Below are 25,255 nucleotides of genomic sequence, written 5' to 3' on the forward strand. Positions count from 1 at the left end.
GGACAGATCTCTTACCTTTATCAGACTATTCTTAACGCCCAATACAGTGTTTATGTAGCTGCATGAAGAGATAACGGGTTACCCTGCTTTACTTTCTTGAACTATTCTTTTCATAGGTGAGGTCACAACAAGAAAGATTAGCAAAGCAATGCTGGATACAAAAAAGGGGGTTAGGGAAATGGTTAATATTTCAAATAGTTGACATCTTAACAGAGCAGCATGCTTGTGCAGCCTGAGTGACAGGAGACTGGCTCGATTTGAAAGGATGGCCAGATACAAGTTATATATTACTCACACAAACCCCAACTCACTCACACTACTTGACAAATAATACCCTCTGGAACACAAACACTGTATGTTTTAAGAAAATTCACTTGTGAATTAGTCATGCATTCTATAAGCAAAAGGTCAAATACTAAATGTCTGATTTCCTACCTGTAGCATCTGCCTCTTTCCCAAGCCTGGATCTCCAACAACAAGGACATGTGGGTCTCCTCGAATTGGAATTCTGTTTTTGTCATCTGCATATTTCTGGCTTCCTCCAAAGAGTGCTAACGCCAAACCTGCTTTAACAAGCTCAGATGTGAAAGAAGAGAGAGAAAAAACAAAAACAAGTGAGAAAAACATAAAGATGACTAGCAAAAGGGGTGCTCCTCTGATGTTTACAACATTTGTGTGTGGATTCTTTTTTTTTAAAGCATGATTGAACTTTGTTTTTTTTTCTTTTCCTAAGAAAAGTAAGTCTAAAAATATAAACTTCTTTAATGTAAATGATTAAAAAACTTAGGGCTTCCCTGGTGGCGCAGTGGTCGAGAGTCCGCCTGCTGATGCAGGGGACATGGGTTCATGCCCCAGTCTGGGAAGATCCCACATGCCGCGGTGCGGCTGGGCCCGTGAGCCATGGCCGCTGAGCCTGCGCGTCTGGACCCTGTGCTCCACAACGGGAGAGGCCACAACAGTGAGAGGTCCGCGTACCGCAAAACAAAAACAAAAACAAAAAACAATAGAAAGCTTAAATTAGAAAGCATATAAAATCAGGTATCTTAAAAGTCAATGAGTGAAGACTTACCTTGCCAGGCATTGAATCCATTCCACAAAGCTGAGAAATCTTTGTTAGTTTCTGCTTTAACATTTACAGTGTCCAGAGTCACTTTAAAAAAAGATCATTCCTATTGACTCTAATTGGTAAGCAGCTCTGTCTTACAAGGGACTGGGGACTGTAGTTTATCTTTCATATCATCCATTTATGGAGAATAATGATTCATATTAAAATATGAGGGACCTCCTTGGTGGTGCAGTGGTTAAGAATCCGCCTGCCAATGCAGGGGACACAGGTTTGAGCCCTGGTCCGGGAAGATCCCACATGCTACGGAGCAACTAAGCGTGTGCGCCACAACTACTGAGCCTGCATTCCAGAGCCCGCAAGCAACAACTATTGAGCCCACACGCCACAACTACTGAAGTCCGCGCACCTAGACCCACGCTCTGCAACAGGAGAAGCCACCGCAATGAGAAGCCCGCGCACGGCAACAAAGAGTAGCCTCTGCTCGCTGCAACCAGAGAAAAGCCCATGCACATCAATGAAGACCCAACGGAGACAAAAAAAAATTAATTTTAAAAAATACTAAACTCAATTGCTTTAAGTAAATAAACAAAAATAAAATATGAATAACTGTCCAACAGAAATGACTATTATTTGTGAAATCTCTATATACTCTTTTTGCCAAATTTATGTATTTTTGAGCAAAGAGGAAGTAAAATACTTACTTCATGACCAAAAATGACAGGGCAAAGCGAGCTGAAAAACAGAATATGACTTATAAATTCTAACTTACATTTCAGTGATACACTAGAAGATCTACTTTACAATTTGCTTAACTTGCTTTATTTAGCATCAAAAGAAAATAGTAAAAAATAAAAATTTACATCTCCTCAAACAACTCAAGAAATTTTATTCTAACAGTAAATTTATCAAAATTCTTGGTGAATCTATAAAGGGAAGAATGTTTTAAAAAGTGTGCCCGTGTAAGGGAGGCAGGACACTTGTAAAGCATTTATATTACTAGCCTTTAAAATGCATCATAGGGACTTCTCTAGCGGTCCAGTGGTTAAGACTCCGTGCTTCCAATGCAGGGGGCGAGGGTTCTATCCCTGGTCAGGTAACTAAGATCCCTCATGCCACATGGAGTGCCACAAAAAAAAAAAAGATCATAATCTTCTACTTTAGGCTTTAGGATACCAAATTACATTCTATTTTACATGAATAGACATCTTTAGACCTGTGCAGCCAAGTCACTGAAAGAAGGAGACTAAAGGGTGAACTGAGTACATAATAAAGGGATAAAATTTCATTTTTTCAGTTCAAAGAATCAGAAAAAATAAGGCTATATATGAATATATAAAGTATTATGTTGAATATAAAGAAGTTGTTCCCATTTATCAATTGTATAAACAGGAACAAAAAGGACAGGGAGGAAGAGATATAATCAGAGTTAACTGTGAATCATTATCCCTGTTAATACATGTCAACACAGAAGTTGGTGTCCTGCCACTTCCCCTTGGCAATCATTGTTCAGCGTGCTCCTGCATGATCACTGCTGGCCTCTTACCAAGCACCTGCACCTGTCTGCCAAAGGGCTTTCTGTGGCCGCAGAAGCATCATCAGCAGGCAGGCTGGGCAGGCCAGAAGTGCTCGGGTGTCTAATATTCTCAGGAGCAGCCCCAAATCTAGGCCCTTAGATGGAAAAATACTGAGGCTAGCTCTACAGTCAAGTGTCCCAGAGGCTTCAGAAGGATTAAGCCTTTATTAAGCCTCCATTAAGGTACCATACACTAACTGCCCTCCCTTCTCTGTCTCACTTCCTCATTCTCCTCCCAGTATTTCTGGGGATCACCTCCCAAAGAAACTACATTTATGCAAATCATTGCTTCTGAAGGAAACTAAACTAAAACAGCCTTCTATTGTCTTCTCCATTCTCTTTTCATAGGCCTCAATTTGTTAATCTAGCAAAGGTTGACAACATTTTTCCTAAAGGGCCAGAAAGTAAATAGTTTCAGTTTTACTGTCTGGGTCACAACTACCCAACTTTTGTCAAAGCCAACAATCAATAATTTGTAAATAAATGGGTGGGGCTGTGCTCTAATAAAAACTTTATTTACCAAAACAAGCAGCCTGCCTAGTTTGCCAACCCCTGCAAGATTCACAAATGGAGGACCATGAAAAATTCAAGTTTTGATGTTGGAATCACAAACTTAGAACTAAAAGGTAAAAGCAAACTGTAGGAAGGAAACCCAGGTTTTTCATACTAACTTATCTTCCTTAAGTATGACAGAAGAAGGACCACTGCAAATGTTCATTTTTATTTATAACTGGTAAGAGGTACCAATCAAAGAGGTGTTTTGGTCCTCAACCAGGGTGTTCCTTGGCCACCTGCTACAGACCACTCACCACCCCAACATTTATCACCAGATCATATCGCCACCCTAGCTCAGAGCACCCTCTTTCCCAGGGTGGGTTTGGATGGCCATCTATTCAAAGGACATCTCTGAGGCTTTAAGGACAAAGAACCCCTGAGGAACTCTATACTTTTCCCAGCTTGCTAATTAACATATTAAAGGCAGAAAGAAAAACTGTTAAATTCTCCTAGAGCCCAAAGCCTAGGTGAAGAGAAATGCATGACAAGATCAATTTTTCTAATACAATGCACTTCAAAACCTCAGTTCTTTACCTCTGTTTGGTACAGCTACTATTCGGTCTCTCTCATTTTCTCCTATTTCTTCAAAGTTATCCAAAAATTTGTCAAAATATTTCAAAATAACAGCACATTGTGTTAATTATATTAAGTACATCATGAAATCTCATTTAATCTTCAGAACAACATTCTGAGGCAGGTATTATTATTTCTACTTTAAGAAGATAAAAATGAAGGAGAAATTAACATGCCCCAGATCACACTGGAAGTGGCTGAAGCAAGATTCTAACTCAGGTTTATCTTCTAGAAAAGGCTCGTAATCACTAAAGCAAAAACGCCTCTACACTGCTGCTTCTCTACTGCAGGGCAATAACACGGAAATAAAAAAATATTCTGAAATACTTATCAATAGTAAGTGACTTCGATGTGAATATATTTCTTGCTTCTTAAAAGTAAACAAACAACCCCCTACATACAAGTAGTTGAAATGACTTTGTAATTCACTGTCCCATGACTCTTCAGTTGAGTAACCAGATTGCGTAATATAGTAAATTTTCCTTATTGTTTCAACTAGAGATCAGCAAACTTATCTGTAAAGGTACAAACACATAAATATCTGTGAGCCATTCTCTATCGCTCAACTCATTCTCTCTATCTACTCAACTCTGCCCCTGTAGCTCAAAAGCAGTCAGATACTATGTAAATGAACAAGTGTGGCTGTGTTCCAATAAAAGTTTACTTATGGATAGCAAAATTTGAACTTCATGTAGTTTTGTGTGTCATGAAATATTCTTTTAATTTTTTTCAGCTATGAAAAAATGTAAAAACCACTCAGCTTACGGGCTGTACAAAGATGGGTGATTAGCTGGATTATATCTCTTCCACCCTATCCTTTTTGTTTGTTCCTATTTATACAATTGATAAATGTAAAATACTTCTTTATATTCAACATAATACTTCAAATATTCATATATGGGCTTATTTATTCTGATTCTTTGAATTGAACTGAAAAAATGAAATTTTATCCCTTCTTTAAATATTATGTACGCAGTCCACCCTTTAGTCTCCTTCTTTCAATGACTTGGCTGCACAGGTCTAAAGATGTCTAATGAATTGTAATTTGCAAACATTTTGACTAGTTTTCAGTTACTGGTAGCCAAGAGCACCCCTAACATGCACATGATAAAATAAAACTTGAGATAACCTCATACATACTTGACAATGAGTTTAAACAGGTTTTCTTCAGATTGAATCTCCTGGATGGCATAAAGGTCCTTAAGTGAGAACTCCATCAATGTTCCATGCTTACACCCATCCTCGGAAGCCTTAGTTTTCTGTCCTTTGCTATTGCTAACAGAATTTGCTTCAATGTACAAAAGGAACATGCATTTGTCATTCTTATTTCGAGAACCTGTAAATTTCAAAGTATGATATACAATAATTGGTATTTTCATTTTCCCTACAAAGATTCAAGTAGACTGTAAAAGAAAGGCATGGTGAGCTATAAATAAACTTTTATTTTAGAGGAAAAGTTTCACCTATATAAGAATCAAGTTCTTTAAATTAATGGAAATTCAGAATTATCTTAAAAAGGGAAAAGATGAATGCTGACAAACTACTGAGGGACAACTGAATTGAGGAAAGTTATACCACACCTTCCTCAGCATTTGAGACTTTGACAACTCCAGTGATAGTCACTGTGTCTCCTGGGACACAGCTATCCACAAGATCGTGAACAAGCTCACATTCTATTGTTCGTGGAATCCGGCCTGCTTCTCGCTGATCATCAGACATCAACTCCTGGATTCTAAAAAGTTAAACAATTTTCAGTCAGTACATATACTGACTTTGGGTTATTTGGTCAACATAGTAACTATTCAGGGTCCACATGGTGCTGAGCTAGATAAAGGGCAGTTAGTTTTAAAAAAAAAAAAAAAAAAGAAAAGGTTCAATGGTATACCTAAAACTACTTCAGCAATTTCCAATTAAAGATGGCAGAATGGGCACATGCATTTGCCTAGCTTCCCTCTAAAGTGTCCACCAAAACAACAGTCACTAAAAGAGTGTAGAGAAGTTTTGGGGCATGCAGAGGTGCCATCAATAAATAAGAGATATTAATGAAATTTTATAAAACAGCAAATGGGAAAGTACTGATGGATAAAATAAAATGAATTCCAGAATATACAAGGGTACAAGAGAAGTGGGAGCCAATGTTCTCAGCCCTAGAGAGGCTTCTAAGTTGGAGGTGGCAGGAATGGCGAGTGGGAGCAGATGGCTGAAACAAAACAGGATAATCAACTGAAAAACAAGTCGCAGAATAGCTAGCTGTTCAGAAATTATTTGGAAGGTGGGTGCATAGGTGGGTAGAAGAAGGAGGGCATCCCAGGAAAGCCATCAGGCTTCCCCACCTGGCAAAAACCAGAGCACTGTTTTAAGGAAACAGAGCCATCTACTCTATGAGGGGAACTAAGGTGCCCAGAGAGGATATCAGAGCTCCAGCATAAGCCTCCTCATTCTGGTATTTGAGGAGCCCAAGCCAAATTCAAAAACACATTCATAAAGCAAACTCTGGTCGTCAAAACCCTATCCTCTACCTAGGGATGAGGCTTTTTGAAGAAAAACTCCTACCTAAAAAATAGCAAAGGAAACTTATCCTACCTACTCCAAATAATTTCTCATTCCTCATCAGATATTTGAAGATGAAATGGCAATAATTAAAGAAGGAGAAAAGCATTAAAAACAAAGAAAAAACTGCTTAAGAGTTTCTGAGAAAATGTTACCATCATAAAACAAGAATGAGCTGCTATGAAAAAGAAACTATTGGAAAACAAGTGTGAGATCAGAAAAATTAAAGATATGTATATAAAAATCAAACACTTATAGAAGGGATACAAGCAAAAGCCAAAGAAATCTAGAAAAGAGCATAAAGAAAACAAAGGGTGAAGGACAAACAACTGAATGGATACACCTGATAAGAAGCCCAAAGAGAGAAAATAGAAAATAGATATTCTAGAGTTGAAGACAACTCTAGAAGAAAAGGGCCAATAAGTATCAAGCAGGATGAAGACACGATTAGATAGACTCAGACGGTTTCAGAACACCATGGATAAAAAGATTACGAAGCGTAGGACAAGTGCTAAACAACAAAGTTATAGTCCAAATATGAAGCATATTAAAATATGGGCTAATTCAGTGGAGTATAAGAAAAGAATTCTTTTTGATTTTGATGCTTGGATCATTTTCCTTTAAGGGGCAAAAAACCCCAACAAAACAAAACAACTCAGTCACACAAATTACATTTCTTTCTCTTGGCATCTGATCAACTGACTTGATTCTCTGCTGAACAATATTTACGTTATCACAAAAATGTAAGTGCTGTTTGTTGGTTTCATTAGATATGACCTATGAATAAAACATGGAAGATAATTCTCATTAGAAAACAGAAGTAAACCTTGACAATTTAAAAGTAACGTCATACTGAAAAAAGGTGGAAGGGGGAGAAGGGACAGCAGGTACCATGTCTCTAACATTCTCAGCTCACAGAGTGGACAAGTAAAGTGAAGGAAGAGACATAAGAATGTTATCTAGAATTACGTATAAGGCAACAAGAAGTTGTGGGAACTGTGGCCTTCTATGTTGATTGAGTTTTTAAAAACATACACATTATTTTAAAACTTTTTAATTTAATCACTTAAATGATGAATGTAAGCACAAACCCTGCTCCATGGTTACCCACTACTTTCACCCTCAATGCATATTTAAACGCTGGCGAACTGCAATGAGAAGTGCCAGAGTGACACAACATGCTAAGGTCACGTTGCTTTAAAAAAGTATATTTTTAGGGACTCCCCTGGTGGCGCAGTGGTTAAGAATCCACCTGCGAATGCAGGGGACACGGGTTTGATCCCTGGTCCGGGAAGATACCACGTGCCGTGGAGCAACTAAGCCTGTGCGCCACAACTACTGAGCCTGCTCTCTAGAGCCTGTGAGCCATAACTACTGAAGCCCGCATGCCTAGAGCCCGTGCTCCACAACAAGACAAGCCACTGCAATAAGAAGCCAGCACACTGCAACAAAGAGTAGCCCCCACTCGCCAGAACTAGAGAAAGCCCGCACGCAGCAACAAAGACCCAAAGCAGCCAAAAAAAAAGAGTCAAACAGTATATTTTTAGACTTTTCTTATTAAAAGAACACATATTTCTATGTGTCACCTTTGTAAAAATTTAAAAACACAGATAAACAGAAAGAAAAAAATAACAATTACTTTCATCTGACCTCCCAGAAGGTATACTCTCAACATGTTTTTGTATTTACCAGTGTTTTTTTTTTTTTTAAATAAAGTCAGTATTGTACAGTAGAGAACATTCTGTGACCTGTTTTATCACTAAATTCATTGTAAACATTTTTGGATGTCATTTCAAAACACTCTCCTACATCATCATAATTAGTGGCTACACAATAATTCATAGTACCATCCTTTTTATAATATTTTCTTCAGATGTTTAGGTTATTCTCCATTTTTGGTTATCAACACTGTGAAAACATACTTTCAGCAAGCTATTTCTGCACATATTGTGACTGTCTTCATCAGATGAGCTTCTAGAACTGGGACTGCTGCAACCGTAAGGCTTCGATTCTGATATATACAATAAAGCTGTCACCTTGACTCATCCAAACATTTCAATGCACTAGTTGAGAAACAATAACTTAATTCCTTATGGCCATCCAAGCTAAGGCTCAGAAAAAATTGAAACTGAGTTTACTGTATATGGCAGGAAGGAGGCCTTATTTCTAGGGCAAAAAATCATTTTATATACCTATATAACAATAGAATAAAACAATTAATTATGTAAGCTAATATTGCATTAACAAAGTTTTACTATAACTAACTCATTTAAAATGAACCTGAGCAATATCTTACTTTTAAAAACTCAAGAAAAGGACTTAAATGTCCTCCTTTTCTCAATCATCTACCCCTAAGTTTGATTTCCTAATATTAGGAGATGATCATTCAAATCCAGTTAAAATATTTAAGCCTATTTTTAGTCTATTTTTACCTGAAAACAAAGAAATTTTGTTCAAATAATTAAATCACTCTGAATCTTCTATGCATGTACTGTGAACCTTATAGCACCTTTGAGGCCCTCACCACCCTCTTCAGTGGTGAAAGTGCTATAGACATGGGCTGGAAACCAGGCTCCCCCACATGATCATACTCAAGAGTTTTAAACATTTCATCTTTTATAAAATGGAGTGTCTGTAAAGATCTTAGCATAGTGCACAGTTAATTATTGTATATATTGGTCTTGGTTTTTATAGGGCATTAACAGGTCAAGCTAGGACAGGGCTTGGTAGCAATCTACTTCACTTTTCCCCTATGTTCTTAGTTTTTAAAGACCATCTCTTTCAGCCAAGTTTCCTGGATAGCACTGACTTCAAAACTACCCATTATTTTATATTTAGGGATGAGTTATGGGACTACAGCCAGAAAAAAAATGGAATAAATTGTTAAAAATATACACACATAGAGGAAACTATATGACTTAAAAAAAAAAAGTTTTTTTTAATCACCTATAGAAAATGCCTCATGGATATTGTGAACATAAAATGAAACATATCTATTTCTAAGGGATTCTCTATTTTAAAACTTCAAAACAATATTATTTCTAGGATATCACATTATGGAATGAAACACACAGCTTTGCTTATATATACATCCAATTCAATGAGTCACATAAATGAGATATAAAATGATTTCTCAATAGCAAAAGGACATAATACTTGTACATTAAATCCTTTCTGGAATCTGATAGAAAACAAATCTCAAATAAAGACAATTATCACTCCAACACACAACTCTGCACCAAGTAAACCTCTTATTATATACTTTATCACAATCTACAGAGAAGAATCAAAGTATAATACAGGAATACTGTAGATTTACTTGGCAGTATGAGGACTCTAAAACCTGCCTTTTATTTAATAGTCTGATTGCTTACTTGATTGACTGCCAGTCCATCGTAACTGTGAGAGGAGAGCTTCGGAGAGCAGTAAATGACTTCCCTCGACATGCAGGCACAGGACACTGCAACAAAATTAATTCGCATTTAAATTTTGATAAACTACAATCATATCTCAGGAAAATTCAAGTTAAAATGCTTCATTTAGTATTGGTTTAAAAGTTGGTCCCAGAATGGTATTAAAGTAAGATGAACTAAAAGCTGCAATGACTTTCTATTTTCTTCTGTATTGATTCTGTTTTTGAGGCACTTTTTCAGCTGGTTCCTCTTGATGACTGCTCTTATTCTTTCTGCTGTGGGTATGCAAGTCTCTTTACATACCTGTCACACCAAGCACTTATTCCTTCCTTTGTGCCCAAGTAGTCTCCCAATCCTTGAACATCCCCTTGTATCCAGTCCCACATACCCAGCCCCAATCCTCCCCTTTTCAAAAGCCTTTCCTGGGTCTTCTTTAATCCCCAATTCTCCTATTTAACCTCCTTTTGCACTGCTTGTATGGTATAATATTTATTGTACCACACAGGCAGTCCTCAACATGTAAGTCAGTTGTGTTCAAGTTTTCATAAGTCATTTGTTTGCTGTTTGTACCTCAAGATGCATTTATAAATACAGAGACTGTGGCAGACTGTGTTCTCCAAATATGGTTGTAATAGTATCACCCTTTCTAGAACCTTGCCACTCCCCTATAAAGAGCGGGAGTCTAACTTCCCCCTCCTGGGATGTGGACAGGTTTGTGACTCATTTTGTAACCAACCGAGTGTGACAGAAGTAATGCTGCCTGACCTCTGAGGCTGCCTCAAAAGAGGCAAAGCCATTTCTGCCGGTCAGCTGGACCTCTGTCTCTTGAATCTATTGGCAGTCATGTGAGCAGAATGAGTGTCCTGAGCTGCCACACTGTGTGCAAGAAGCCAAAACCAGACCACACAGAAAGACAACGTGGAGGAGAGATACCGGCCAGTGCCCAGTCAGTCCAGTCGCTTGCTATTCCAGCTCCATAAGATACCAAGAGCCAGAAGTACCCAGCCAACCAGTTCTTCGAAACTCCTGACCCCCAGACACCATGTGAAATAATAAAATGATTGTTGTTATTTTGAGCCACTATGCTGTAGGGTGATTAGTTATGCAGCAATAGTGACTGGAACAGAGATCAGCTGGAACAACTGTCTTTCTGATCACTTTGATTCACTTAAGTTCAGACACGAGTAATGAAGTCAGCGTTACTACCTACTGTATTAGAGGGCATGGAAATACCTTGACAAAATGTTTACAGAAAATATCCGATTTAAATCAGGATTTAAATTCTGGCCTCTCCAGGGAATTCCCTGGAGGCCCAGTTGTTAAGACTGTGCTTTCACTGCTGAGGTCACAGGTTCAATCCCTGGTCGGGGAACTAAGATTCCACAAAACGAGCCAAAGTTAAAAAAAAAAAAAAAAAAAAAATCTGGCCTCTCTGACCTAAAGGTAGTCCTGAATCTTAAGCCCAAATAGTAGGTGACACCCATTTACCAACACCATTGATTATTCAGAACCAGTAGCTGAATCTAACATACTCTGTTCTTCCTACAAGAGAAGGAAGCCTTAGGAATTTCAATCTGAGTAAAAATGTAATAAATGTTAAACTTATTAAAGTCTAAGGATGATAAAGGCAACTCTGGAAAAGAAGAATCAGTATGGCAAGTCTTCCTACCTTATCAAAAGTTTTAATGAGGTCAATGTAAATAGGATTGTGTAGACCTGGTACAGGACCAGTGAAATAAAACAGACTCACATGTCTACAAGGAGCACAGTGTACTACAGATGATGTATTACACATCAGTAGAAACAGAGGGCTTAATTAATAAATGGCGACAACTGGCTTTCCACCTAAAAGAATAAAATTAGATCCTTAGCTTTATGCCATTCACAAAATTAAATTTCAGATGGACGAAAGATCTAAATAGAAAAAACAAGACTTAAAAGTATTGAAAGAAAATGTAAGAGAGATGTTTATAATGAGTGAGTGAGGGAGGCCTTCTTAAGCCATGCAGAAAATGTAAAAGTCATAGGAAAAAGGCTGATCAATTTAACCATGTCAAAATGTATTGATAAAACTCTAAAGAAAAAATGTACCACAAAGTTAAAAGATAAACTAAAGACTGGGAGAAAATATCTATAATGTAAGAAATCAATGCTCAGTATCTAGAATTCATAAAGAACTCCTATCAATAGTTATAAACAGAAAAATGAACAGAAAATTCAATAAAGAAAGAAACTGAATGGCCAATAAAGATGTGAAAAGATGCTCAAACATAACAGAAATCACAGAAATTCATATTAAAAATGAAATACCATTTTACACCAATCAGTCTGGCAAAAATTTAAAAACCTAACAATATCAAGTGTTAATGAAAATATGGGGAAATGGTAATCACTTAACACCACCAGCAGGGGTGTAAGTTGGGAACAACATTCTGGAAAGTACTTTGGCAACATCTAAAAATGTTAAAAATAAGCATAGCATATAACCGAGAAATTCCTCTGCTAAGGAGACATGTACAAGAATGTTCTCTGCAGCATTATTTGAAATTGTGAAAAACTGGAAACAGCACAATGTCTGCCAAGAGCATGGATAAACAGTGGCTATTCATTTACTCCACACAATAAATGAAAGAACTAGATATGTATTAAGATAGGTAGAACTCCAAAATAACCAAATGAAAAAAAGCTGTAATTTGTTACCTGCAGTATATCATTGACGTAAACGTAAACAAAACAAATCCTACATATATAGTCAAGTATGAAAATGCAGACTTGAGGAATACATGCTGATTTCAGAATAGTGGCTCTAGGGGTGGAACAAAGTTAATGGAACTGAGGAGGGAAACAAAGAGACTTTACCTTTATAACACTTAATATTTTTTGTAAAAAAATTAGTTAAATATTTGCCAACTCATAATGGTAGTACACATATATTAGTTACATTATTCTCTACACTTTTCTATAGTTTTAAAATTTATAGTTTAAAAAAAAGTTAACAAAAAATGAAGGCATCACTTTCCAACAGCAGAATAAAGGAAAGAAAACAATATGTGTACCTATTAAGTCAGAATATAAAAATATGAACGGAAAGAATACAAATTAACTTCAGGATAATGACTGTCTCTGGGAATGGTACAAGCAAGGGGTAAAAAAGAGACAAAAGCTGTACCAATAATGCTTTACCTCTTTCAAGATACAGCTGGAGCTGGCACAATGTAAATTCTGAGTGGTGGGTAGAGATGTTTTGTTTATTTTCTGTACCCTGAAGTATTTTATAATTTAAAAACAAAATAAACAATAAAAATAAGCTCTGTATTTAGAAACACTGGGAAATGTTTTCTGTAAATTGATTTGCCTTCTTTACCAAGATAAAGAAGGAAGTAGTTAAAAAACATGGTATCACCTTTGTGGGAAGATTATATTTTCCATCTGGAAGAGAAAAACTCTGAATTTCTCCACATGCAGCACAAAGAAAAGCCATCTTGGTACAAAGAGGTTTTATATTACTGACGCGAACCACTGTCCCTCTCAGAGCAATGTATTTTCCATAGTAATTTGCTCGGACATTCTTGAGCTGTGTTAAGGGCTCATAGTTGTACACCCTAAAAACAAAAACAGGAACATATTTATCTATACATTTACAATGAGCAGAAAGCTGAGGTTGTCTGCATTTTCACAAGTCCCTTTTAGGAACAATTATGGAATTCTCAAACCATATCATCCCCATATATATCAGGAATTTTACAAGTACTAAATCATTCTTAAAAATAAGAAAAGTTAAATCTTCACTTTTCCTCTTGTCTCATTGGCTGTTCTCTAGGGAAAAAAGGAAAAAAATAATGCCAAAAGGAAAGTCTCAAATTCAGCAACTTCTGAGTCTCCAACTTCTTTTTCAAGAAATGTTAGGAAATGTCTTTTTTAAATTCTAAGGAAAAAAAAGCAAAGAAACAACCTTGATGATTACCTTATTCATCTCTTCTAATGAGAATTTAAAATCTTATAATACAATAAAAAGTTGAATTCAAGAAAAAAATTCCATTTGTTCTCTGTGTTTAATAGAAATTTAATAATTTTAACAAAATTTAATCACACCACTTAGTGTATCACATGGATTATTAAATGTAAATAGGAGGGTCTTGATAAGCATACATCCAAAATCAATGCTTACAAAAATCTGCAGGTTCACAAATCAACTTATTTAGGCAGAAAAAGCTTTATCATGATCTCTTCAAATTCAGCAGGTTCACTTGGGTGTGATGACCAATGAGTTAGCAAGAAACTCATATGCTTTTTACTGATTTCTTCGGCTTTATAAAATAAGGTTCTCACTCTTAAATAGTCTTCAATGCTTGTTTCTGAATAATACTTCAATACCAGCAAATTCCTCACCTTGTATGAATGTGTGGCACATTTACCATTGTCTCCCCATTTCTAGACAATCCTTCTTGGGCTTGTAACTCAGCTGCATGCCTTTCAAGATCCTTAGTTAACATCTAGACAAGACAGACATTTACTCAAAAGTTTGAAAACAAGATATCCTCTTGAAGCAGAACTCTTTTATAGAGAATATGAAGTTAAGAATATAAACAGTTCAGAAGAGCATATTAACAGAACTCTAACTGCCCTTTAAAATTCTGATATTTAGGGCTTCCCTGGTGGTGCAGTGGTTGAAAGTTTGCCTGCCGATGCAGGGGGCGCGGGTTCGTGCCCCGGTCCGTGAAGATCTTACATGCCACAGAGCGGCTAGGCCCGTGAGCCATGGCCGCTGAGCCTGCGCGTCTGGAGCCTGTGCTCCGCAACGGGAGAGGCCACAACAGTGAGAGGCCCGCGTACCGTAAAAAAAAAAAAAAAAAAATTCTGATATTTTATTATGATTACTTATTTTATAGTGGATTATGTTTTACCTGGGGTTCTGTTGTCCTTGGGCTAGAAAACTCCAGCATCCCTGTCTGCTATCTTCTGCCTCAACTAAATCTAGTATTAAAAGTCCTTACCGTAGCCCCCTAAAGATATTCTGGATGGATTCTGGAAAAATAATATTTTCTACTTCTCCAAATTCAGTGATTAAGATAAAGAAAATAAAGATGACTTTTGAAATAACCAATATTGACTTCCTTGGCATTTGACATTAAGTAAAATAAATATTTAACATCTACTTATGTACAAAGCAGTATGCTGCCAGTCTGAAAAAATGAGATGCAAATATGCAGCTATAATTGCTACCATAAAGATTTACAGACAAAAAAACCATGTGAGTTTTGAAAAGGGGTCATGAGAAAGGTTTCAGAGTGACAAATGAGTTAGGCCCAAGACATTTGGACATGTGAGGCAAGGGGCATTATATGCCAAATGGACAGCACATGTAAGAATCCTAGAGGGAGCTTAGTTTAGCTGGATGGCAGTGAATGAAGGAGAGCAGGGAGAGGAAGTTGAACCAGGTTATGGAAGGCTTTCAATGCCACACAAAGGGTTTGGATATCATTTGGCAGGAAAGAGTCACCACAGTTTCCAAGGACAAATTGTGTTTTACCACGTATGGCAACAGTTAAGGAAAGATAATGAAGTCTTATGACAGAGGCTGTAAGGATGGAAAAGAGGTGGATTTAAGAGATATTTTAGAAATAGAAGTGAAAGGATGTGGTAATTTAGACATGAAGAACTAATGAGAGGGACTTCCCTGGTGGCACAGTGGTTAAAATTCCACCTGCCAACGCAGGGGACACAGGTTCAAGCCCTGGTCCGGGATGATCCCACACGCCGCTGAGCAACTAAGCCTGTGTGCCACAACTACTGAACCTGCGCTCTAGAGCCTGTGAGCCACAAGTACTGAGCCTGTGCGCCACAACTACTGAAGCCCTTGCGCCTAGAGCCTGTGCTCCGCAACAAGAGAAGCCACGGCAGTAAGAAGTTCATGCACCACAACGAAGAACAGCCCCTGCTCACCGCAACTAGAGGAAGCCCGTGCGCAGCACAGAAGACCCAACACAGCCAAAAATAAATAAATTAATTAATTAAAAATAAAGAACTAATGAGCGAGAGGAGTCTGAAGACAACAGCCAAGGTTCCCAGCCTTGGGTCACTAGCAGTGTATACATCTTTGCAATGAATCTTTGTAATGAACCCTCACCTGGATACCCCGACCTCCTCTGCTCTATGTCCAGTCCTCAGTACCACTTTAACACCCACTCTAAACCCCACCACGCCTATGAAGTCTTCCTCTGACAGGATAGCAACCTTTCATTTCTAGCAAAGGTCTGTTGGTAAAAACTAAGAATCTTTTAGAGAAGGTACTGTTACTGTGAAATCTTCCTTTAAAATTTTGACAAAAGTCTCACAAAATCAACACTTACCTGATGTATTGCCAGACCCATGCAAGCCAGGGTTTTGTCAGGTGTATCCCTTAATTCATTTGCTATATTTGGTATGAATTTAGCTATTTCGTCATCTTTTGTCAGTTCTTTAAAATCCACCAAAATACTTCCCTTTCTTTCTATTTCATCCTATAAAATATTAAGGTATGAAAATAATGATTGCTTTTTTACCATATATGAGCATTCAATCACATACTTTGAGAATGCATATAATGTTAATATAGTGATATCAGCTCATGCAGCTCAATATTAAAAAAATAAACCCAATCAAAAAAATGGGCATAAGACCTAAATAGACATTTCTCCAAAGAAGACATACAGATGGGCAAGAAGCACGTGAAAAGCTGCTCAACATCACTAATTATTAGAGAAATGCAAATCAAAACTACAGTGAGATCACCTCACACTGGTTAGAATGGGCATCATCAGAAAATCTACAAACAACAAATGCTGGAGAGGCTGTGGAGAAAAGGGAACCCTCTTGCACTGTTGGTGGGAATGTAAATTGATACAGCCACTATGGAGAACAGTATGGATGTTCCTTAAAAACTAAAAATAGAATTACCAGGGCTTCCCTGGTGGCGCAGTGATTGAGAGCCCGCCTGCTGATGCAGGGGACACTGGTTCGTGTCCCAGTCTGGGAAGATCCCACATGCCACGGAGCAGCTAGGCCCGTAAGCCTTGGCCGCTGAGCCTGCACATCCGGAGCCTGTGCTCCACAATGGGAGAGGCCACAACAGTGAGAGGCCCGCGTACCGCAAAAAAAAAAAAAAAAAATAGAATTACCATATGACCCAGCAATCCCACTACTGGGCATATACCCAGAGAAAACCATAATTCAAACAGACACATGCACCCCAATGTTCACCGCAGCACTATTTACAATAGCCAGGTCATGGAAGTAACCTAAATGCCCATTGACAGATGAATGGATAAAGAAGATGTGGTACATATATACAATGGAATATTACTCAGCCATAAAAAGGAATGAAACTGGGTCATTTGTAGAGACATGGATGAATTTAGAGACTGTCATACAGAGTAAAGTAAGTCAGAAAGAGAAAAACAAATATCGTATATTAACGCATACATTTGAAACCTAGAAAAATGGTACAGATGAACCAGTTTGCAGGGCAGAAATAGAGACACAGATGTAGAGAACAAACATGTGGACACCAAGGGGGGAAGGTGGTGGTGGGGTGGTGGTGGTGGGATGAATTGGGAGATTGGGATTGACATGTATACACTAATATGCATAAAACAGATAACTAATAAGAACCTGCTATATAAAAAATAAATAAAATTAAATTTAAAAAATATATGGTGATAATAAGTACTATAAGTTTTGTGCCAAGCACAGTTCTAATATTTAAAATGTATTAACTTATTTATGTCTCTTAACAACCCTTTGTGGTAGGTATTAATAATACTCTCATACTCTAATGATAGACAAGAAAACACACAAAAGAAAGTAATTCACCAAAGTCCACATTGCTGGTAAGTGGGAAGCTAGCAGCTGGACCAAGGCAGTCCAGTGTCTATAATCACAATCACTAGCACCTCAAATACACTGTTCAATAAGATGACACATAAAGGTGGACTAGTAGCTTTGTTATGCAAGAACCTTACCTTATCGTATAAATCAATACGCCTTGCAAAAAAATTTTCAAATGCTTGAATCTTCTCAATAAAAGGAGAGCTGTCGCTGTAAACTAATCCAACAAATATGGCATTAACACTAATAAAAATTACACACGTACAATCATATTTTTCATGAGACAGAAAAAATACTATATACACGGTAGATGACTTCTAATTACTGTACATTCTGATTACATTTAGATAAGAACTGGTATAGAATGTAAACATAAGATTCTAAAACAAGTTTAGGTCTGCATAATCTGAAAGGCAGAGAGGAAGTGTCTCTCTCTAAAGGCACCAATATCTGAAAATCTTTACATTGAGCTGTGACACCTAGTAAGATCTACTAGTTCAAACAGCTTACATAATAAAGCAAAAACTTAAGCCGCATAGCACAGGGAGATCAGCTCCATGCTCTGTGACCACCTAGAGGGGTGGGATAGGGAGGGTGGGAGGGAGACGCAAGAGGGAGTGGATATGGTGATATATGTATATGTATAGCTGATTCAGTTTGTTATACAGCAGAAACTAACACAACATTGTAAAGCAACTATACTTCAACAAAGATGTTAAAAAATAAATAAATATGTTGAGGTTTAAAAAAAATTTTTTAAAGCCAAAGCTTAGCACACTAACTAAATTCTTATTTCTTTGCAAAGAAAATCCGACTAGTCCAAATAGCCATGTGTCAAATCCCTTCCTGAGATCAGGAGAGGCAGACTACCACTCGACTCTGGTCCCCAAACTGTAAAGTTATCTTCCACATTGTAAAGTTCTATAACATTTTTGAATTGGTCTCCCACAGAGAAACAGTACAATGAAGCAGTTCGGAAGTACAACTGGCCAAAGGCAACTAGTGAACTCCATTTTTAGGACCAGTCCAAAGATCACTTCTAGTATTCTGAGCTAACTGCTAGGGAAATACTGTGGGTGTTGGTGGCTAATGCATCCTAAAGCAACAAAAGGCACATCAACTATGAAACATAACATTTCTATATACCAGAGAAAAACAGACTCTCAACACAGAAAACATTTGTAAAGCACTTCATTCATTCACAAAATGAATACTGAGTGCCTGGTATGGGGCAAGATCCTTGCCCTTAAGCTGTACACTCCAGTGGGTAAAAAAAACACAGATATACATAAACACAAAACCCATATCTCATAACAAGCATATGATACTATCAGAGCACAGGAAAGATGATTCTCCAAACCCATACAGACAGATGTATGATGTTAACTGATGTTCTGGATTACAAAAAGGAGATTCCTTAACTATGTTTCTACACAAACTGTGTTGGCTGTTGTCTCTTGATTCCAAGCCTATTCTATTTTCAGCTTTGTGATTCTTCGATCAAGATCTGCACATGGGGGTTTCCCTGGTGGCGCAGTGGTTGAAAGTCCGCCTGCCGATGCAGGGGACACAGGTTCGTGCCCCGGTCTGGGAGGATCCCGCATGCCGCGGAGCGGCTGGGCCCGTGAGCCGTGGCCGCTGGGCCTGCGCGTCCGGAGCCTGTGCTCCATAGCGGGAGAGGCCACAACGGTGAGAGGCCTGCGTATCGCAAAAAAAAAAAAAAGATCTGCACATGGAATTTCCCAGACTCCTGTAAGATTCTGACAATTAGAAGCAACTTTAGAGACTGGAAGGTGGCAGGAAGGAAGGAATTTATTCTTGTTTCCAATTCTTTTCAGTATCTCTCCAGCTACAGAGGATAGCTACAGTTCTAGCCTCCAGCTCTAAGCACCAACCATGCCACTCTCCTGCCAGAATTACCAGCAGCAACCTGCTTAATTCGCCTCGGTGGTCTGAGCACAGCTCTGAAAGATATCCTTCAGAGGTCCAAGCACAGCTTTGTGGGGTGCCCCTCAAAGGTCAAAGCCACAGCTATGCTGTAGCTCCTCCTTTCAATTCTTAGGTTCTGATAACCTCAGCACTACTTATCTTTTGTTCCCTTAGGCATAAGGGTGGTTGTTGCTTTCCAAAGTTAACACTACCTGGGAGTTTACCTCAGTGTTCCCTTTTTGCTCTTTCAGTCTTCTATCTGTATACCCAATTCCCTGTATTAAATCCTCTTTCTGAAATACCTAGTGTGGTTTGTTTTTCTGACTTATAGAAAAATGAAAAATTATGCTCTTGAAACAGAAACATAATTCAATTGTTTGGGTGAACTAAGATTAAAGAAGAGGGGATACATGTATATATATATATATATATATATACATATATAAACCAAATGAGCAGTAATATGAGATGTAGCATCCAAAAAATGTTAAAGAAAATAAGACTTATGGTACTTTTTGCACTTTTAACTCTACCTTCTGACAAATAAAGCTTCCAGCCTTTATATGGTATGAATTGATCCAACGTTGATTGTAGTAGCAAAGACTGTGGGGTTTGTTCTGAAAAAACAAACAAAACCACAAAAACAGAATACTAGGTTAATAGAAACAGAACATTTTTTTTTCCTATTTGCTTCTCCTTATACAATGAGACCCTGACATGCTATTAATAGAATATCTAAGTTACAGATTTCAGTAAGAATTTTGGATATTAACATCCAAATATTACTTTAAGGGTAATGTCAGATAAAAGACAAATTTGAGTTAAACTGCTTTTCATGACAGGCATGAACAGATTCCTTCACGAAGGAAAAAAATATTGCACTACCGCTGGCCTCCCCTACCAGGATGTTTTCCTGTGGCTTTATTCAGGTCAGGTCTGTGCTCTAGTTCTCTCCATTTTCCTGAGAAGCTCCCACCACCTCTTCCTCTTTTCCAGCTTTGAAATCTTCCCCGTCCAAATCCTCTGCCTCTGTACTTTCCATTCATGTCTTTTAAAAGATAGAGATTAGGAAGTCCTCATCAAAACTACAGGAGAAATAGTGCTCCTAAAAATGTATTAACATAGAAAATAAGAAAAATTAATATATATACTAGTTTGAGACCAGCAATGTTGCACAGCATGGTACAAACCCCAAACACTCTGCAGTAATTCTTCTAATCCTCATCTCTTTTTAAGGCCTACCACAGATGTTTAACCAAGTATACTGATGCTTATGCCTTTTCTTATTTTTGTCATGGGATAAAAATAAGAAAAGGTATAAGAAAAGGTACCATACCTGTTTTCATGGAACTCCCACAATAGAAATGAAAATAAGACAGGTAATTAACTCTAAGATACCTCTGTAGTGTGGTGAGACTTATTACAGGGCAGCACTGTCTGAACATTATCCTGACCTGTGACATTAGGAATATATCATCATAGCTCCTTATATATAGACAATCCAGCTGTGCCATATCCACTTTTATCAGAGATACATGGATATCCTTTTTTTTAAATTAATTTATTTTTTTAATTTTGGCCACACTGCATGGCTTGTGGGATTTCAGTTTCCCGACCCAGGCCACGGCAGTGAAAGCACCAAATCCTAACCACCAGACCACCAGGGAACTCCCTGGATATTCTTACATAGGTATCTAAGACAGATCTTTCTGGGGAAGCACAGGAGTGGGACGGGTACATACATGTTTCAACCTTTCTTTTCCTGTAGGGGCCAAAATGGAAAAGCAGTTAATTTTCCAGATTTAGAACGACTGTGTTAAAACGACAATGAAAGCAAGATCATTTCTAGGCCAATACTGACAGATGGGTTATTTGCAATTTTTAGATAAATTTGTTGAAATGCAATAAAGTTTTTCTGAAAGCATATCCATATTTGTTAATATCATTTTGGGGGCTAATTATCCCTTCCTGCTTTTTTCTACTTTGTACATGGTGAGATACTCATTTAAAAAAAAAAATTATTTTTTGCCACGCCGTGCGGCTTGCAGGATCTTAGTTCCCTGATCAGGGATCAAACCCGGGCCCACCGCAGTGAAAACGCTGAGTCCTAACCCCTGGACCACCAGGGAATTCCCAAGACTCATTTTTATTAAACTCAAACCCATAAGACAGTTCTTGGTTGAAAAGCAATAAATCAATATATAAGTGATCTTTAAAAATGGGTTTTAAGGGGCTTCCCTGGTGGCGCAGTGGTTGAGAGTCCGCCTGCCAATGCAGAGGACACGAGTTCAAGCCCTGGTCCTGGAAGATCCCACCTGCTGCGGAGCAACTAAGCCTGTGTGCCACAACTACTGAGCCTGCGCTCTGGAGCCCGCAAGCCACAACTACTGAGCCCATGTGCCACAAGTACTGAAGCCCGCGTGCCTAGAGCCTGTGCTCTACAAGAGAAGCCACCGCAATAAGAAGCCTGCACACCACAACGGTCGCTGCAACTAGAGAATGCCTGCACACAGCAACGAAGACCCAACACAGACAAAAAAATTTTTTTTAATTGGTTTTAAAATAATTCATATAAGTAGAGCACAGGGCAGTGAAACCATACTGTATGATACTGTAAGGGTGGGCATGAAATCATGCATCTGTCAAATCCCACGAAACTATACAACAAAAAGAGTGAATCCTAATGTAACTATGGATGTTAACAACAATGTATCAATTTTGGTCCATCAATTGCAACAAATGTATCACACTAATGCAAGATGCTAATAATGGGGGAACTGGGGGTGGGGGAAGGGAAGAGGACCTATATGGGAACTCTGTACTTTCTGTGCAATTTTTACAATAGTTGTAAACCTACAACTATTCTAAAAAGTAAAGTCTGCCGAAGAAAAGAGTTTACTCGTACAACTCAATATCCAAAAAATGAACAGAGGACTTGAACAGGCATTTTTCCAAAGAAGACTTAGAGATGGCCAAGAGGCACATGAAAAGATGCTCAACATCGTTAATCATCAGAGAAATGCAAATCAAAACCACAATGAGATATCACCTCACACCTGTCATAATGGCTATCGTCAAAAACACAACAAATAATAAATGTAGGGGAGGATGTGAAGAAAAGGGAACCCTAGTACACTGTTGGTAGGAATGTAAATTGGTGTAGCCAGTATGGAAAACAGTGTGGAGCTTCCTCAAGAAATTAAAAATAGGGACTTCCCTGGTGGCCCAGTGGTAAAGAATCTGCCTTCCAAGGCAGGGGACGCGGGTTCGATCCCTGGTCAGGGAATTAAGATTCCACATGGCGCAGGTCAGGGAACTAAGATTCCACATGGTGCAGGGCAACTAAGCCCCCACGCCACAACTACTGAGCTCACGCACCTCAACTAGAGAGCCTGCATGCCACAAACTACACAGTCCACACGCTCTGGAACCCGCGCGCCACAACTGAAAAGAAGAGAAAACACGCACGCCACAACTAGAGAGAAGCTTGCGCACCACAACGAAGAGCCGTCGCACCGCAACTAAGACCCAACACAGCCCCCACAAAAATATTTAAACGAAGTATAACCTATAAAAGTTGAATAACTATGTTGTACACCTGTAACTAACATAACATTATAAATCAACTATACCTCAATAAAACAGTTCATATCCTAAGAATAAAAATAAATAAGAATATATCCATAGACTGTAGTGCAATTCATTACAAGACAGCGTATCCGCATCTTTATTTAAAGCGATTTAAATTAGTAAATAAGTTAATAAGTTCATGTTATGGGCACTAACAGGGCTTTGATAATCATCTAGACCACACCATACGTTAAGAAACTGAAGACCAGAGAAATTAAGCGAACTGATCAAGATCAAAGTTGTCTGTTGACAGTACTGAGCTCAAACTTCATCTCCACATTCCCAAGCTGAAGTGCTCCTTCGACAATGCTACGTGCCGTATCCTTTTCAAACGAGGTAATATGGTGAGTACAACTAGTAAAAATTCCAACATAAATGCAAGAGGTAGGACTGGAGAATGGGTAAAAGCCACCCGTCGGGCTTCTATGCTTGGTTAAATACCTCACTTCATTTACGTCTCCTCAAGACTAAGTTCTTACTTGCAAAAGATGGAGGTCCCAAAACTCTCTTAGTTCATGGCTGGGCTGGTTCTCCCTTCTTCCTCTCGGGGGGAAGGAGAGGAAACTCCGCGGTCCGAGCTCCTCAGGTGTCCCTGCCCAAGCCCCGCAGACTCTTCACCCTCAGCTCTCCCGACGTCCCCGCGCGGGATCGAGGCTTGTCTGCAGCAGCGGCTTGGGGACCTCAGCTTCTCCACCGAGGCCGCACAGCGGAGCCGGAAAATGTCTAGAGCACAGCGCCGCAACAGCACGGCTAACCAAATCTCAGTTTTCCAAGTTCTTTTTTGGCGCTTCTGTGACGCAACTTCCGCCCGAAGCTGCGGCGAGACCGGAGGGGCGTGACGGAGGGCAGCCAATCAAAGAGGTCGGCCTGACGGAAGCCTTGAGGCTTCCGGAAGCCGTTCTGAGGTTCTTACCGGAAAGCGGAAGCGGCGCGCAGCACGTGGGGGCGGTGCCGGTCGGAGGGCTTTGAGTTCTGTTGGTTTGTGGGAGGTGAGGCTGCCAGCGGCTACAACCCAGGGCCAGGGGCAGAGCGCAGGGAACTGGAGAGACGCTGCTGAGCTCGGAGACCGGCTGAGCGTCATGGAGGCCTCTGAGGAGCAACCGGGCCCACGGCCACCGCATCCCGGGGACCACCGCATCCGCGACGGCGACTTCGTGGTGCTGAAACGGGAAGATGTGTTTAAAGCAGTGCAAGTCCAGCGGAGAAAGTAAGTCGGGTCGCAGGCCTTAGGGGTTCTCCGCCCCCATCTTCTAGACACCCTCTCCCTCCAGGGTTCCATTCTTGGATTTCCAATCCATTCTGGATTCCCAATCCTGTCCCTCGTTATCTCCTCTCGGATCTTCCCACAGAGGCCTTTGCCCGCAGGATCCCATCCTTCGCCCTCGAGATCTCCCTCACTCCTTCTGTCTTCCTACAGAACTCCCCTCCGTGATTTCATACTGGCCCTCCATCTTAAGCATCTCACTCTTTCCAGAGTCCTTTTCCCATTCTTGGCCCTCAGGTGCTCCGCCCCTCTCTCCAGGCCCCCACCCCACCCCCTGTCCTGGGGTTCTTTCCCCAGGTTTTGAGTTCTTCTCTCCTGTCTTCTCACAGAACCCACCCTTCACCCTGTAGTCTCATTCTTGCCTCCCAGAGCCCCCCTCATCACAACTTTATTTTGTATTCTTGAAACCAGTGCTTTTTTCTTTTCAGAATTTCTGATTAGAAATGTGTAAAGTGCTAGTACTAATTATTTAAGCTTTTTAATTGAGGTATAGCAGTGCAGCGAAGTCCTTAGGGTTATACGTTCGATGAACGATTCCATGTGCAGATGAACCTTTGGTTTTTCTTTCTAGTATTGTCCTTTTAAGTTGCTTTATCGTGATATGTGGTTGTTTGAGTTTGTTTCTTACAAATGTACTTTTTTAGATAAGAGCTTTTCATTCCCAAGGAGACAGACAGTAACATCTTTATTTCTAAAAAGTATTCTTTAGACATTTATTTTGAAACACTTTTCATCAGTTTTCTTGGCAGAAGCCATAGCATTAGTTTCCATTTTGTTTAGAAAATGACTCTTTGAGCTCAACTACATCCCAGGCCAGACTCTCCCTTCACTCTTTC

The 25,255-nt window shown here is 39.1% G+C and overlaps 2 protein-coding genes across 5 annotated transcripts in view; one reads left to right on the forward strand and one right to left on the reverse strand.

Annotated features, from left to right (window-relative positions):
* The window catches only part of MCM8 (minichromosome maintenance 8 homologous recombination repair factor), a 35,919-nt gene extending 15,348 nt beyond the window's left edge, over positions 1-20,571 (reverse strand). Inside the window, exons 1-11 of one of the 3 annotated variants that reach the window (XM_007469126.1) lie at positions 20,427-20,571; positions 20,059-20,142; positions 17,731-17,813; positions 16,081-16,230; positions 14,120-14,223; positions 13,134-13,332; positions 9,692-9,777; positions 5,348-5,499; positions 4,908-5,103; positions 1,768-1,798; positions 436-576 (exon numbers count right to left, since the gene is read on the reverse strand). In XM_007469126.1, coding sequence (XP_007469188.1) covers positions 436-576; positions 1,768-1,798; positions 4,908-5,103; positions 5,348-5,499; positions 9,692-9,777; positions 13,134-13,332; positions 14,120-14,223; positions 16,081-16,230; positions 17,731-17,813; positions 20,059-20,142; positions 20,427-20,571 — 1,371 coding nt within the window. The remainder of the gene's footprint in view (positions 1-435; positions 577-1,767; positions 1,799-4,907; positions 5,104-5,347; positions 5,500-9,691; positions 9,778-13,133; positions 13,333-14,119; positions 14,224-16,080; positions 16,231-17,730; positions 17,814-20,058; positions 20,143-20,426) is intronic. The other 2 variants (XM_007469127.1, XM_007469128.1) reach the window with 2 other exon arrangements.
* Positions 20,572-23,998: 3,427 nt separating this feature from the next.
* Positions 23,999-25,255, forward strand: part of TRMT6 (tRNA methyltransferase 6 non-catalytic subunit) — a 10,875-nt gene continuing 9,618 nt past the window's right edge. Inside the window, exon 1 of one of the 2 annotated variants that reach the window (XM_007469129.1) lies at positions 23,999-24,362. In XM_007469129.1, coding sequence (XP_007469191.1) covers positions 24,235-24,362 — 128 coding nt within the window. In that variant the 5' untranslated portion in view covers positions 23,999-24,234. The remainder of the gene's footprint in view (positions 24,363-25,255) is intronic. The other variant, XM_007469130.1, reaches the window with a different exon arrangement.

Source organism: Lipotes vexillifer, unplaced genomic scaffold (genome assembly GCF_000442215.2).
Source record: "Lipotes vexillifer unplaced genomic scaffold, Lipotes_vexillifer_v1.1 scaffold610, whole genome shotgun sequence".
Lineage (NCBI taxonomy): Eukaryota > Metazoa > Chordata > Mammalia > Artiodactyla > Lipotidae > Lipotes > Lipotes vexillifer.